Genomic DNA, 16,955 nt, shown 5'->3' on the forward strand with positions numbered 1-16,955 from the left:
AAATGTTAAAGTAGTTCTTCTCAGTAGTCAAAAACCTTTCGAATCTCAAGGGTGTGAATGGAATAAGGGACCATGGCTTAATGGTAGAGGATCAACAGAATCTTCTGGTAGGGCTAGGAGGGATTGAAAGCCATGAAATCCACTGCTGTTTGGTGTCAACACAACTGAACTAGATGAGCAAATAGTCTCACCTGGTATGAGGCAGTTTCCTAGGAACCTGCCCTGTGGCCACATGGCATAAACAGAATCTCTGCCACACCTCCACCAAACAAACAAACAAAAACACACCTAACAGGCCTGGGCGATATAGCGGTAATATCGTCCAAAACCTGTTTGAAGTCCATCTTGTGACATCAGTTTCATAGTTTTTGAGCAGGCAATAGATTGTGAATCAAAATGTGTGTGCGCGCGCTATTGAAAAATCACACCGTGGGGAAAATAGTGAAGCCAGCCAGTGTCTCTGCATAGCTCCATCTTTATTTCAGACATTGTGATATATCAGTTTAATCACGATGTTTAGCCGCAAAGCTGAAAACCAGATATCTCCCAGCTCTAACACCTAACAGTGTTTTTAAAAAAGGATTGGATGGCAGATGGAGCCAACTGGTCATCACACAGAGGATTCAGTACCAAAGTGCTTCGTGTGTAAACATGTTGAAAAAGTAGAGATGAGAAAACGCAAATGGTTTTTAGAGAGGAAAATGTGGATTCAGGGCTGAAAAAGGCAAGATGGAAAGCATTAGGTTAAAGGCCTTGTGGGAGGGGTATGGTATTGTTTAAATGTTTTGGATTATCACTTATAATCACTAAGGAGTGCAGCTAATGTTATCTTGGTTAGGTTTCCAGTGTGTAAGAACACTTTGCACTCTTTGGTGGTTTTTGTTATGGCTATAGCAGCAATTGCTTGAACTGGAAGGACTTTGAATGATCTAAAACTACAGTTTTAAAGTTCAGGGACCATTTTTATTTTATAGCTGGCCCAGCATCTCTGCATACATTTGCTTAGACCCGGCTTCCCCAAACTGGTGATTTCCAGATGCTGTCAAAGTCCAGCTCCCATCGGCATGACCAGGAAATGTTTACAAATCTAATAAATAATGGTGGTGATGATGATGTTTGGAGCTAGGAGTCAAACGACTAGCTTAGGGAAGGCTGGCAAAGTTTATGCAATTGGTTATGTTTCTGTTGGTCAAAAAAAGAACACTAACTGCTTCCACTTCCCTGGGCTTCCGAGTTTTCACCAGGTATTGCTCACATGCTTCCAAGACTTTTTCTAAGGGGTAAGAGCTGTCCTTGTTAACCAAGCAAAATAAACTTGGAGTAGCGAGTTGAGTACTATGCTCTTGGTTCGCACAGTGATTGTAAAAGAGGGGAAAAATGCAGAATGCATGCAGAGTTGACTAAGCATTAGTGTGTGGGTGCTTGGGCAGTTCTGAATAATTTCTGCTTACTAGAATAGCAGATACTATTTTCATCTCAGCATGTGAAGCCGCTTTATGCACAAGGCTGGCCACTGGTCCATCTTGCCCAGGTATCCTCCGACGGCAGCAGCCCCAGGGTCTCCGATAGAAGAGGTCTTCTTCATCATCTGCTAGAAAGGCCAGATATTGAACCCAAAAAGTTCTTCATGGGAAGCGTGTGTTCTTCCAAAGAACTGTAGACCCTCTGCACAAATATACAAAGCACAAAGGTGTAAGAGCGAAGTTATAAACGCGTGTGTGTGTGTGTGCGCGCACACACACACACACACACACACACTCTTTGGGGTGCAGTCATAGTCATCTTTTTTTAATGCCTCCTGCGAGCGTTAAACAAGGCTTCTTGATTTTTATATACTTTACTGATGAAGGTCTTGAATTGCAGGCGTGAGCATAGCAGCAGCCTTGTCCCCTTGCTCCATAAAGAGCTGATTCATAAAGCGGTCTTCTCTACAGCTTAACAACAGGCTCCTATAGTTTTGATGCCTGCCATCCCCCCCCCCAATGACTAAAGTTTATGCTGTTGACAACTCTGCAGGCAAGAGAGACACCCCCCTCCTTCAAGTTAAGCTCCAGCAAATTCCCAACAGTGCATTAAAAGGGAAAGCGCACAAACGTTTGTTTCAGTGCTAGATTGGGCACGCTACCAAGAGAAAGTGAGAGAGAGCAACAAACTTAGCAACCACACCCACTTGTGCGCTGTCTTTAACAAGTGAAGTGGAGGTTATTGACTTACGTCCACAGCTGTGCGATGCAGCCCAGTCGTCATCCTGAGATAACTGTGAACGATGGCACTTGCGCAGATTATCTGACAACATCCACCAAGGGAAAACAATGTCTTTTATTGATTGCTTTGGCACGCTGGCCCTGGTGACCTGTAGTTTGTGGCCTGATGATGACAATGGGTGGATTCGATTTGTAAGGGAGAAGAGCGAAAAGGCATGGGTTTTGGTGAGGAGGAGGTCTTGGGGCGTGTGTGTGTCTTTTCTAATACGTAAACGGGTGGAGGAGGCATCTGCAGTGCTGAGTAATTTGCGAATCTTTGATTGAAAGAAGGGTCAACCGTGGGGCATGCGCGCCTTCTGATTAAAACGTGCAGATGCAGCCACAGGGAGAAGAACAAAGCAGGTGGCAGACGAGAATAATCTCCCATCTTCAGCGAGATATATCCCTCCCCACCCCTCAAAAGACCACCTGATTCAAAATCGGAGCTTGGGAACTTTAAAAAATGCAGATTCATGGTGTGGTTTCGATTTCCAGCTCTAAATTTGTTTAGTTCAATTGGCTTTTCAGAAGCCACATTGCCCATTAATGTGTCTTATAAAGCATCTCTCTCTTTATCTGCCTCCCCCTTCTCTGTGTGGAAACAGAACGGTTGGCCGCCCCTAGCATGTAAAAAGCTCAAGACAGTAAAGCGGATTAGATAAATTTCATTCCCTGTAGAACTGGAAGGAAGCTTTACGTTAGTCTAGTATTAAAAAGGGGGAGGGAGAAGGAGGGGAAGTATTTGGATGAGGAGAGGAAGAATATGAAAAGATGTTGAGTCATTTTTGGTTGAGGGGAAATATTGGATGAGCAATATTTTAGGAACTGATTCTCCTTGGGTGGTTCCCCCCCCCCACAAGGAAAGAGGCTTTGACCAAACAGCACTTTCAAACAAGTGGCGCTGCTCAGAGGTTGTGTATGAGAAGTGTTTCGCACATCACACAGCCACAAACTATGGTTTCCTCACAGAGTACATTCAGAAGAGAGCCAAAGCCTAGCTCTCTTGACTATAGTATTATATTCTGAGGGGTGTGCCTAAAGTGTTTTTAAGTTTCAGAACAAACTCAGATCAGTAACTAAGGTTTTGGGTCATTTCAAGAAAGAATAGTTTAAACTAACCACAGTTTGGCCTAGTTCAGACACAATGACAAAGCAAATACTTCCTCTCGCTTCTGGCGTTGTTGCAAGGAAGGGAGAGGAGGGGGAATTGTGCAGGCCTGAGGCTGCTTTCTGTAATGCCAAACCACGGTTTAATGTTACATCTGAACCAGGCCATTGTGTTTCAGGAAACCATAGTTTAAACTAACCATTTCTTGTTCGAGTGTTATGGCACACTGTGGTTAGTTTAACCAGAAAGTGGATGCTGTGCCTAGGCTTCTGGTCCATGAAGAGGCCCTGAGAGGACTGTACCACAAGTCTTGGTATTGTTTCATTTACTGTTTGTTCCTTTCTCCACCACCACCACCACCACCACCCCACCCCACCCCACCCAGGTTATTTTGCAATATCAGCTTGCGGAAGTTGCTCGCAGGACACAATCAATTAGCCAGGCTACCAGAGAGGATCGAACGGACGCATGTCGAGGTCTTGGACGTGCAACACAACTTGCTTACAGAGCTGCCATCTAATTTGCTGTTGAAAGCTGACAGGTAAGCAGAAAGCAAAAGCGGTGTGTGTGTTTGTGTGTGGCCTTCCCTACCTTCTTTCGGTATCTTCTCTCTGCCTCCATTTACATTCCAGCAAATTTTGTGTGACTGCCCATTCAGTTGAAATCCTATTGCAAATTTCTCAAGTGTTGAGGCAATGAGAATTTCCAAGCTGTTTGGCGTTCTCAATCTGTCTTGGTCACATAATTAGTTGAAGAGCTTACCGCTTCCTTTTTCCCCCTCTCCCCACCCCATTTTCTGAAGTCATAGCTTCCAGCCCTAAAATTATGGCACTCCAGAGTGACCAGTCTTCTGACTCCACATAAGGTTACCTTTCCTTCCGATCTGAGAGCCATCTGTGAAGGGAGCAGATGCTCTGTCTAATCCATTCAAATTGAAATTCTTCTTCTTGTGGTTCCAAGGTTTAGAAGGGGGTGTACTAGCGGGGCTTTAAAAAAAAAAAGAAATACATTGTTTCAAAGCATTTCAAATGTGTCTCAACAAACTTTTTGTGTGTGTAAAACTAACTCTGAACTGAAATGCAAAATGTGAAATAATGCCCAGTAGCTTTTCATGGGCTGGTTTTCTTCAAGAGAGAGCGAGTTTTCCTTCCTTGAAGTTATACTTGAAAGTTTCCACTGATCATGCGTTGCAACCAGCGGTGTAGCGTGGGTTGTCAGTACCCGGGGCAAGGCAAGTAATTTACGCCCCCTAACCCGGGGCAAGGCAAGTAATTTGCGCCCCCTAACCCGGGGCAAGGCAAGTAATTTGCGCCCCCTAACCTGCCGCCGCTGCCAGCTTCTTCTTGCTGCTGCTTGGTCTGGTCTGGTGTGGTTCTCTCCCATGCTCAGCTGGGCGGCCGCTGCACTGTCCCTCCCCCAGATAGTCCCTCGCTCTCTCTCCGCACCGCACGCCTGGCACCCCCCCCCCCTCCACAGTGGGCGGCGACCCAGCGGCTCGGATCGGATTCGCACAGCCAGCACTGCAGTGAGAGAGAGTGAGTGAGCCAGGTAGGGGCAGAGAGCTGCGAGTGCGAGCGCCCCCCCCAAATGTTGCGCCCAGTGCGGCCGCCCCCCCTGCACCCCCCACGCTACACCACTGGTTGCAACAGAGTGTGTTCGGAATACCAGCACTTGTTCTCCCTAGGATCGGTACATTTTAAAGTTTTGTTTCTTGCGGAGTGTCTTAATTCCTGGACCTGTTGCCATTGGCTGTGAGGATACTGGTTTGGCTTTTAATTTTTGAACACTGCCAGGAATCTTGGTAAAAGGTGCTTCATGCTCCTGGGTGGAGGTCCATTGGATTTTTTTCCTTCCTTTGTGTGTGTGGGGGGTTGAAGGGAGTAGAGACTGCTGAAAGTGGGAGCAGACTATTCCTCTCAAAAAAGCAAAAATAGGAGACATTTTTGTGTCCTAGCTCTACAAATGGGCTTGAAACGATGAAAAGCAAGCTGGGAGTCCAGGGGTTATAGTTCATTCCCAGCATGCCCCTGACCCCGGGTTTCAAAGCATGCATGGGAAGCTTCAGGTTTTGTTTTGGTCACACAGTCTCTTTGACTTCGTATTGTCATCTGGAGATCCGCAGGGCTCATGCCACATCCTTGATGAAAATTGAGCCTTATCAGTGATCTAAGAGCCCTCAGCTCCTTGGTTTCTGAGACTGGGACTCATCTTTTGAGATTTCAAAGGAATGACAGAAATCCAGTTGGTACATTATTATTTTTCTTTTTCTTTGCCAATCATGCTGGAATGAGAGCAGCACATGGTTCCATTAGCAAAAAACGAAATGTGAAGGAAGCACATCTCAGTGGAGAGACCTACAATGTTTGTCTAGATTGAAAATAACTGCTTGTGGCAGATCAGGATCAGAGGACAAATATTCAAGCCCAGTGTTTGGGGGGACCAACTAACTTATACAGTGGTACCTTGGTTTTCGAATGTAATCCGTTCCGGAAGACTGTTCCACTTGCGGAACATTCTAAAACCGAGGCGCAAACGGCAGTCTGCGATTCAATAGAGAAAATCGTGAAAAACAGATACACACTGCATATTGAAGCTGCTCAATTTCTGAGGCGCGTTCGAAAAACGAAAGCATTTACTTCCGGGTTTTCAGTGTTCGAAAACCGAACCGTTCGGCAATGGAGGCTTCCGAAAACCGAGGTACCACTGTCCTCAAAGTAATACTGTATAGCTAGTCTCTTAATTCTCTGAGTATTGGCTAGTCTATTATACTCAGAGTAGTATAGCCAGTCTATTAATTGCAAAGGGTGTACTCTGACCTAGCATTTATTTATTTAACAAAATGTACAAACTGTTTGATTGCTATAAAATGATCATTAAAAACATTTAAACATAATCAAATTTAGCATTTTTTTTAAAAAAAGATTAAAATGCACCAACATCTATGTGTCTGGATAGGCTTGCCTAAACTAAAATGTTTTAAAAAGGTAAAGGTAAAGGGACCCCTGACCATTAGGTCCAGTTGTGGCTGACTCTAGGGTTGCGGCGCTCATCTCGCTTTATTGGCCGAGGGAACCAGTGTACACCTTCTGGGTCATGTGGCCAGCATGACCAAGCCACTTCTGGCGAACCAGAGCAGTGCACGGAAACGCTGTTTACCTTTCCGCCGGAGCGGTACCTATTTATCTACTTGCACTTTGACGTGCTTTCGAACTGCTAGGTTGGCAGCAGCAGGGACCGAGCAACGGGAGCTCACCCCGTTGCGGGGATTCGAACCGCCGACTTTCTGATCGGCAAGACCTAGGCTCTGTGGTTTAACCCACAGCACCACCCGTGTCCCTAAGCAGGTTTTAAGCAGATGCCAAATGGAGGGAAGTTGCCTCCCTGTTGTCAATGGGCAGGAAGTGGTTCCAAAGCTTAGGTGCTGCCCCATTAAAAGATTGATTTCTTCCAACTATGGAACCCGTGGTAACAATGCCAGCTCTATAGCTCAGAGTGATCAAGTGGGCAGAAATGGGGCAAGGTTGACCTCAAAAGCAAACTGGTCCCAAGCTATTAAGGTTTCCATACCAATAGTAACACCTTGAACTTGGCCCGCTAACAAATCGGCAAGGAGTGCTGATTTCTAAGAAGAGGTGATATGTGCTGACAGGGCCACACTCCAGTCAGCAACCACGTTGCATCGTTCTGTGCTGACTTTGGATCCCACCCATGATGTACCCCTGAGTACCTGTGGGCACATTATTAATGGTCCATACACCAGAGAAGATTTTGGTCTAAATAACCAGCAGTCTACAGGGCCAAACTTGATATGGCACACAAACGCCCGCCCAGGCTTTATGGAGCAGATGGATTTATCATACAGGTTTCATTTTTATCTTAAGTTTTCCATCTTCCAGCCTGCTTTTTACTGGGGCTGCAAAGGAGGGGGGTGGCGGCAGTTGGATTTTAATCGGGCCAATATTTATAGCTCCTAAATGTCTTGCCGCCTGTCACAGGCCACACTCAAGGTAGCGTAATTGCAACATCTCCCTCTGTTCTTGCCTTATGAAATTTTCATCTCTCTCCGTGTCTGTCACTTGGAATATATCTCTAGTGTCGCTTGTTTTAACATCTGACTTTTAAAAATGCCTCCCAGTTTGGAACCTGTTCTTTGGTGTCCCCACCCCACCCTGTTAAAGACGTAAAGGCCCACAATAATCTTTGACACACACACAAACGTTTCACCGCTAAGACAGTGTGTCTTAGTGTTCATCTCCATCATTTCCAGGCGCAGTCCCATGGCAACCATAATCTTTGTGTGGTCCTCTTTAAGATGCTTCACCCCGACATGGATAAATAATTGTCTTCCGAGTGCTTTCTCTCAAAGGCACTGGAATGTGTTCAGGTTGGTCTTAGTCATTTGGCCAGAGACATCATCTGTGCTAGGAAGGAGAACTTAACTTGACCGAACTAGACTCAGTGGGGAGCGACAGATAATCAATTGCGTTAGCGGTAGCAGATGGCACCGTGAAAATGGAGAATTCCTCTGGGTGGTAGGGATTACCAGAAATGTGCCTTTAACCTTCATCCTTGCACCTGCATCCTCGCAATTCGCTGCTGCTCACGTTGTTCCTTCTAGAAAATAACGATCGTATTCTTTCTATTCTTTCCACTCTGCTTCTCCTCTAAGCTGCTTGCTTTTTTTTCAGATCAAGGGATCAGATACCGAGTGCATTGATGAAAGCTAGTGTAGGTATATTTGGCTGGAAGACTCAATGGGCATCCTCCAGCAAATCGTTGGCTTTGTGGGGTCTTAACCTCTCCTGATCACCCCACCATGATTGAGAGATTTGGAAACGCTAAAATCTGTGTCCGCTCCTAAATCTCTTAGGGTTTCCTCACTTGAGCAAGTTGGTTGTAAAACTGAATCGTTGCAAGACTGCAAATGTAGCAGTTGCCAAAGGAAACGTGCAAATCTGTGGCATTTCCGGGGCATTTCCAGTGTCTTTTGAGTTTATTTGGTCTTGGCTACAAGGGCTAAAAATAAATGCCAGCGTGATTCTTCCTACGCTTTCCTCTGTTTGTTTGATGTTTTGTGTGTAGCCTGTCACTTCAAGCTTTCGCTTGCATCCCTTTGGGTGAGTTGACATCAAACAGTGTGTGCGTACGTGAGTGTGCGGCAGGCTCAGTGCGTACCTGCATTTTGGAGGGTAGGTGCTTGGTGGTTTGTATTTGCAGCCTGGAAATATTGGCCCATAGTGTGTGTGTGTGTGTGTGCGCACACACACACATAAAACATTCAGCTGCAACGAGGTTCACTTCTAAACGTAAAGGTCCTAGACCAGCCCAGTGCAGAAGCTTCCCACATTGTGTAGCTTTATAAAAATAAAGATGTTATGTATATGTCTATAGCAGGCACATAGAGTGAATACTTTAAGGTAGTGGATTTGCCTGCCAGAATGCTGGGGCTTTTTTGCACAAGCAATGGCTTGGTGTCTTACACATTCCCATGAAATGCTCTAATGGCCTTGTTGAATGAATTGGGTCTTGGAAGCTGGTAGGCCTGCTGTGACAGGAGATATATAATACTGTTTTGAGAATTCTTTTGCTAGATTCCTAGGTCAAACTAGGGTGTTTTGGAGGCTATCTGTTTCCACTGACTGGAAACTTGGATGTACATAACCTAAGGGAAGACACTCACTGTTTCTGCCTATACCAGGGTTTCCCAAACTTAAGTCTCCACCTGTTTACGGACTACATTTTCCATCATCCCGGACCACTGGGCCTGCTAGCTAGGGACCATGGGAGTTTTAGTCCAACAACAGCTGGAGACCCAAGTTTGGGAAACCCTGGCTTATACCTTCAAAATAAACCTTCCTTAGAGCAGATTCATGGATGCATGTTCCCTGTTGCGTCTCATGGCCTAAAAGGGTTTGTCATGTGAGGGGCAGCGGCTGGGGTCTTGACTGTACTATGCATATATGCACCATGATTTTGCAGTCAGCTGTCGTTTTTGGATATTCTCCCCCTCGTACTGTAAAAGCTGAAGTGAGGTGCACACATAGGCTCTTGGTGTAATCTAGAACCCGGTTCATGCACTATTCTAAATACACTTCCCTCCCACAACAAGGGCAGAAAGCATCCAAGGTTGCCCTGTTCTCGCTCACATGAGATTAAGGTTGTGTGTGTGTGTGTGTTTGCGAACGACCCCTGGAAAGGGCTGCGAAAGAACCTGCATGCAAGGACTCTTGCCCTTAGATATAAGAGTGTATCTTGGCCCAATTACCCAAGATATCGAGTGGTTGGCCCTCCAGTCCAAATAGCTACATGGGGAAAGACGCACATCGTTTAGCATTGGAATATCTTTTCAGAACACTAGTCCCTAGTGAGGTTCCTGGAAGCTGCTGTTTAAAGCAGGCTTCCTCAACCTCTGCCCTCCAGATGCTTTGGGACTACAATTCCCATCATCCCTGACCACTGGTCCTGCTAGCTAGGGATCATGGGAGTTGCAGGCCAAAAACATCTGGAGGGCCGAGGTTGAGGAAGCCTCGTTTAAAGCATGAGGCGCTCTCGGGCATATTTGTGACTCTCTGTTGTTTTTTATACTTATTTGTTATTTTTATATTGTTTTATATTTATATTTTATGTTTTAATGTTTTCTGTTGTTGTTTTTGTGCAGGAAAAATATAGCATTTCATTCCCCAGTGTTATTTCTTGTCATTTCAAATGCAAGGGCAGCTTCTCAGTTCTTTTGTGATTTCTGTTTTTGTTTCTGCCTTGTTTTACAGTTGGGTTGTTCTCTCCCCCCCCCCAGTTGTTTGTGAATGGACGTGTAATGTGTTTTGATTACTAGATGGAAGGATTAAGTCAAGTGGCTTCTGCCCATTTTCATAACCTCATAAATTTCAATCCCACCTCCCCTTGCCCCGCTAGGAAGGCTCACAGCTCTCGCTAAATAATGAATGATCGTGATGATTAAGCCTTGTTTTTTCCCTGTGAGAATGACTTCTCTGGAATGTGTAGACCTAACCTACTTTCGGTTCTCTTGAGCTCCTGGACAATTTTATTTTTAATGGAAAGGCTTTTATAACACACTCTCTCACACACAAAAGCCCTCTGCAGAAGTCCACGTGACGTCGCAGTCGTGTGTCTGGCCTTTTCTTTGCTGCAGAAGGCAAGTTTCAACAGGCTGGGGGGGGGGGAATACTGAATTTATTAATTGCCAGATTAATAAATTTCAGGATTCCGTGTGGTTGTCCTTTCTCTGATGAGAAAACGGTTACTGTTTCATCAAGCCCTCTTTCCTCTCTGCTTGTAGATCACAACTAATTTAAGTTCTGACCAAAATGCTGCTATCCTGGAAGGCCCAGTTGCTTAGAGCGTGGTGCTGATAACCTCAAGGGTTTCATCTTTGATCCCCACAAGTGACAGCTGCATTCAAGGGAGTTGGACTAGATCAGTGTTTCTCAAAGTGGGTGATACTGCCCCTTGGGGGTCCTGGAATGATCCAGGGGGTGGTAGTAGCCATGGGTGCAATTGGGGGGAGGGCATTGTGTTATGTACTGAAGTTCTCACCCTGGGCCAGCAGGGGGATACTGTAGATAGTTCAGGTCCACATATGCAAATAAGGGATCGAAAGTGACGTTCAGTGATTGGATAGTTACAGAAAGTTGTTACAATTACGTTGTCCTGGAGCTCTATATAAGCAGGCTGGCTGAACCCTTCAGTTCAGTTCTGTTCTGGCCTGTGAATAAACAAGAGCTGTTGAAGAATCTCTGTGTTGTCTGATATGTTCACCCACAACTTAACACATTGAATAAAAATAAGGGGACAGTGAAAGCATAAAAGAAGAAGAAAAATTTGAGGGGGGGTGGAATCATTCATACATGTTTCATCTGTTGTGTAATGACACTTACTGCCAGGTCAGGCATTGTTGTGGGGACGGCAAGAACATTCGGCAACAGCGTTTGGCTTGGCCACAGCTTCACCCAGGCCCAGGATTGATTGATTGATTGGTTAGTTGGTTGGTTGGTTGACTGACAGGAAATGGATCTTGCAGCTTTCCTGCATGTTTGGCCAATGGCCACTGTTGTAGGACATAGGTAGAACTATAGATACATAAAATAATGCTAAAATAATGCAAATTTGTAAAAGCAGCGCTGAGCCTTGCTTGCCTCCCATCTCTCCTCCAGAGCAGCTTTTGTTTATCTCTCACTACCCTGGTGCAAAATAAAATAAATAAATAATTCAAGGTCTCTCCCCCCCCCCTTCCCACAAGCCCAGGGTAATACAGTAATAGTAAAATTTCCGCTTCGAGATTGCTTGAGGGAAACAGCAATGATCCTCCCCCCTCACCCCCATGCCAGTATTTCCTTTCCACTCGCAGTCTCGGAGGTGACATTGCATTGAAAGAGACTGCCCTCACTTCTCAAAAGAATATGAAAACTACACTTACAAGTATAGTGACCCCTCTGAGCTGATTCACATGACCCACTTTGGGGCTTAACATTCAGACTGTGCCAGTTTTCTTTTGTCATCCCGGATTGTGTAACCTGAAGCGCTTCCACAAAGCCCAAAATTATTCCTGATCCTAGAGAATGACAGGCCTGTGGAAATAGATCGACACCTTTTCCACAGTATTCTTCTGTTGAACTACTTGTTCTCTTTAAATATGGGGAACTTTTGAGCCAGAGAAGAGGAGAAGGGGCGAGGGAGCAAACTTGCTTGTTGCAAGAACAAATTATTTTGCATTTGTTTCTATGTTTCCTTTTAAATTTTGATTTAATTGTTTGTCTTTGTAACCTTGCAGCCATGACAGCTAAGAATTTTAAAACTAAAGCGTGCCTGCGTGCACACACACACACACTCTCACTACAGCCGGTTTTCTTGGAATTCAAACAGAACTGGCACACCGCCCACGAAATACCTCAGGGAATCTGTTCACTACAAGCAGGAGCTGCTCTTGCTCCCAGCAAAAATGATCTGTATGTTGTACCAAGATAACCCCAACTATGTACTTGAAATAAATGGGATGGCATTTGTGAGAATAGTTCTGTTTGTGATATCACGGTGCTTTAAAAAACACAAAAACCCGGCATAATCGTCAGTTTTAGAATAATAGAGAGGAAGTTTGGGATGATGTGGGAAGAGACACTTTCTATACTTCCTGAATGCTTTAAAGCCCCGTCTCTCTCTCTCTCTCTCTCTCTCTCTCTCTCTCTCTCTCTCTCTCCTGGGCTTCTTGTGAACTGCCCTGAGACCTATAGGTATAGGGCAGTATATTATTATTTTATTATTATTATTATTATTATTATTATTATTATTATTATTATTATGCCATTGCAATGAATCCTGTGTCCACTTGTTTTCAAGCTTTCATTCTGTGGACTAGATGCACGTAAAGGGACCCCTGACCATTAGCTTCAGTCGTGGCCAACTCTGGGGTTGCGGCGCTCATCACACTTTATTGGCCAAGGGAGCCGGCATGCAGCTTCCGGGTCATGTGGCCAGCATGACTAAGCCGCTTCTGGCGAACCAGAGCAGCGCACGAAAATGCCGCTTACCTTCCCGCGGGACCGGTACCTATTTATCTACTTCGAACTGCTAGGTTGGCAGGAGCAGGGACCGAGCAACGGGAGCTCACCCCGTTGCAGGGATTTGAACCGCCGACCTTCTGATCGGCAAGTCCCAGGCTCTGTGGTTTAACCCACAGTGCCACCCGCGTCCCTAGATGCACATACCCTCCAGCATTTATTTCTCCGATGAAAATGGGGGCGTCCTGTTAAATTATTATTATTATTGTTATTATTATTATTATTATTATTATTTTCACCTCACCCATCTGTCAGGCGGTAGAGGAACCAACTCCCACAACAGGCTGCCAGGAAAGGATAGGACAAGGAAAAGTCCTTACTTTTTTATTCAATATTCACACAGAGAGAGGCTTGGGAATGCAGCCTTTGGGAATAATGTCCTGAGTGAGTCTCCACTCCCTCCGTCTCTCCCTCTTCATCAAGCATTTCCGTCAGCTGTTGCCCCCTTGGTGCTTCTTCCTCCTCCTCCTCCTCTCCCATTATTTCCCAACTTTTCCCCTCGTTTGCCTCTTAGCTGTGACCTCCCTCAAACCCCTGTTGTAATTCTGAATTGTGTTCTTCTTCTCTGGAAGGGTCAGGTTGGGGGTGGGCGGTCTCCACCATTCCTCCTCTGCCCAGCATGCTTGCTGGAAAACAGACAGTTGCCATGGCTTCCTGGAGAGCCAGTGTGCTGTAGTGGTTCAGAGCGGTGGACTCGTAATCTGGGGAACCGGGTTCGCGTCTCCGCTCCTCCACATGCAGCTGCTGGGTGACCTTGGGCCAGTCACACTTCTCTGAAGTCTCTCAGCCCCACTCACCTCACAGAGTGTTTGTTGTGGGGGAGGAACGGAAAGGAGAATGTTAGCCGCTTTGAGACTCCTTCGGGTAGTGATAAAGCAGGGTATCAAATCCAAACTCCTCCTCCTCTTCTTACCATTTTGTTCATGTAGGGCAATGTGTGCGCATACCTCACATGCTACTTCCTATTTGTGGGGTACTGTCACTGTTTCCCATGCCACAGTGCATTCTTTTGATACAGAAAATTCAACCCGGTGACTATAACAACTAGGTGCTTTGGGTTCATCTGTCACTCCTGGCATTTTATGTCATTTCTTTGTCAAGGGCTTATTCTCTTCTCCCCATGTGCCACTTTTTGTGTGAGTGTTTGGAGGTGGTTGGAGGATGGATGGTGGCTAATGGATTAAAGTTGAATTCTGACAAGGCAGAAGTACTATTTTGTGGGGACAGGGGTGGGTGGGTGTGGAGGACTCCCTGGCACTGAATGGGGCAACTGTGCCCCTGAAGGACCAGGTGCGCAGCCTGGGAGTCATTTTGGACTCACAGCTGTCCATGGAGTCACAGGTTAATTCCGTGTCCAGGGTGGCTGTTTACCAGCTCCATCTGGTATGCCTGCTGAGACCTTGCCTGCCTGCACACTGTCTCGCCAGAGTGGTACATGTGCTGGTTATCTCCTGCTTGGACTACTGAAATGCGCTCTACGTGGGGCTACCTTTGAAGGTGACCTGGAAACTGCAATTAATCCAGAATGCGGCAGCTAGGCTGGTGACTGGGAGTGGCCGCTGGGACCACATAACACCAGTCCTGAGAGATCTGCATTTGCTCCCAGTACGTTTCTGAGCACAATTAAAAGTGTTGGTGCTGACCTTTAAAGCCCTAAGCGGCCTCGGTCCTGTATACCTGAAGGAGCGTCTTCACCCCCATCGTTCTGCCCAGACACTGAGGTCCTGCACTAAGGGCCTTCTGACAGTTCCCATACTGCAAGAAGTGAAGCTACAGGGGACCAGGCAGAGGGCCTTCTCAGTAGTGGCTCCGTCCCCCCTGGTGGAATGCCCTCCCATCAGATGTTAAGGAGATGAGTAATTATATAGCATTTAGGAAACATCTGAAGGCAGCCCTGTATAGGGAAGGTTTTCAATGTTTTACTATGTTTTTTATATACAGTATGCTGGAAGCTGCCAAGAGTGGCTGGGGCAACCCAGTCAGATGGGTGGGGTGCCAATTATTACCATTATTATTAATTATAATTAATTAATTAATTATGGAATGGACAAGAGTGTGAATTTGACGTCAATGTACTTTGTTTTTCAGCTTAAGGTACCTGAACGCTTCTGCCAACAAACTGGAAATGCTGCCTCCAGCCACTCTTTCGGAAGAGACCCACAGCATTTTGCAGGAACTGTATTTGACCAACAATCACCTCACGGATAAATGCGTGCCCTTATTAACGGGTCACCCGCACCTGAAGATCTTGCATATGGCCTACAACCGCCTGCAGAGCTTTCCCGCAAGGTAGGAGCAGAGGCCGCCGTTGCCAGGGGCTGCCTTTAGAACGCTTGAAGGAGGTGGTTGCGATGACTGCTCCCAAAAGTGCTGTGTACACATACCTGCCGCTTTGAAAAGCTAGCTCAGGGTCTCGGGCCCCAAATAGCTTACCGTCAAAATGTCTTTGATGTGCAAAGCAATGGGATGCCATGAGCCTGAGAGGTACCAAAACAAATGGAGAAATATGAGTGGAAAGGCTAATTAGGGGTCAGCGTAAGCAAATGCAGTTAAACTTTGTCTTCATTGGGGAGCAAAATGCATTTTTGTTCCCTACTCTGTCGTATATTTTACGTGCATATTTGTAAAATAGCAGAGGCGGATGGGATAAACCAGTATTTTTTATTTATTTCACGTGTTTGGCAAACCTGGATGGTCAGACCCAATAGGTCAGGGGTTTATGGAGGGGAGGAGTGTGACCTGTTTCGTATTGTGTACACAAAGGCAGGCAAGGCGATTGGTATGCTCATTGTTTACCCCGGGCAGTAGCAGATCAGAGGAGGAGAGGATGTTAGGGATGCTAGCCTCGTGGTACCTTGCAAAAACCCCAGGGAAGGAGGAAGCTGGAAGACGAGTTTGCATTCCTGCCCAAGGAGCCAGGACCGGGCGAAAGAGGGAGGCTTGATATCTTTGCCCACTGGACTTGTGCCCATGCGCAAGCATTACTCCAGACTGCAGCGGTTCTCAACCTGTGGGTCCCCAGATGTTGTTGGACTACAACTCCCATCACTCCTGAGCTCTGGCCTTGCTAGCTAGGGGTGATGGGAGTTGTAGTTCAACAACATCTGGGGACCCACAGGTTGAGAAAGCCTGCTCCAGTGTAACAGCAGCGTGTGACATCCCTCCTCTCTCTACCCCACATCTCTTCCTTGTAGCACATTAGTTCCAAGGTTTCTAGTCCCATTTCAGCACAAAGCCCTTCCTAATTCTGTGCCCCCAACGGAGGCTTCCCTTCTCAATTTTTGTGTCTGGTGATTATCCCTCGGCAGTTAGGATGTCTGTGTTTGACCCATGTAGCTGTATAGGGCAGTGGTGGGTTTATAAAAAGCTAGAAATGTCCTCTTTTTAAAACGAAACAAAAAACCACCACGGCTCAGTGTTGCAGTTTTAATACTAGTGTCTCCCAATCTCACTCACTCACCTGCCTAATCGCTACCACTCCCTCTGACTTGGGAACAAAGCACCTCATTGCCAGGTACTTAAGATGGGAGGAGTTTGTGTTGCTTCCACCTTAGTGAAGTGTGGTTTGTTTGCCAGCCAGAGGGGGATAGTGACCCTGTGAGCAGGTAGGAGGAAGATGGTTGCAACAAATTTCAGTTAGCCGGTAGGCTAAAAGGTACCAAAAGCAAAGCAGAGCTCGGAGCAGGCACACAGTACAGTTGAGCTGTCGTGAAAATGAGCCAGCAGTGTAGTGCAGTTGCTTAAAAGCAACAACAACTAATGCAATCACTTTACAGACACATAATGTCAAGCTGACAAGAAGTAATGATTACTTTCTATTTTGTGCTGTCAGATTATACCTGGTGTACTCTTTCAGTTTCTGGAAGTCACATTTTAAGTAGTACTGGTGTGCTGTTGTCCCCCCCAGAGGAGTGCAGCCCAGGTTCCAAGCAAGGGTTCCTGAAACCCAGGTCCTGTGAGGAACGGTTGAAAGAACCGGTGTCTGTTTAGCCTGGAGAAGGAAAGATTAGCGGCAGATCTGATAGAGAGCTG

The 16,955-nt window shown here is 46.1% G+C and overlaps 1 protein-coding gene across 3 annotated transcripts in view; it reads left to right on the forward strand.

Annotated features, from left to right (window-relative positions):
- Positions 1 to 16,955, forward strand: part of PHLPP1 (PH domain and leucine rich repeat protein phosphatase 1) — a 162,402-nt gene that overhangs the window by 121,094 nt on the left and 24,353 nt on the right. For all 3 annotated transcript variants that reach the window (XR_014222287.1, XR_014222288.1, XM_082234161.1), the window contains exons 10-11: positions 3,737 to 3,892; positions 15,012 to 15,212. Coding sequence is in view for 1 of the 3 variants with exons in the window: in XM_082234161.1 (XP_082090287.1) it covers positions 3,737 to 3,892; positions 15,012 to 15,212 (357 nt within the window). In the remaining 2 variants the exon portion in view is untranslated. The remainder of the gene's footprint in view (positions 1 to 3,736; positions 3,893 to 15,011; positions 15,213 to 16,955) is intronic.

Source organism: Podarcis vaucheri (assembly GCF_965113315.1).
Source record: "Podarcis vaucheri genome assembly, chromosome: 8".
Taxonomy (NCBI): Eukaryota; Metazoa; Chordata; class Lepidosauria; order Squamata; family Lacertidae; genus Podarcis; species Podarcis vaucheri.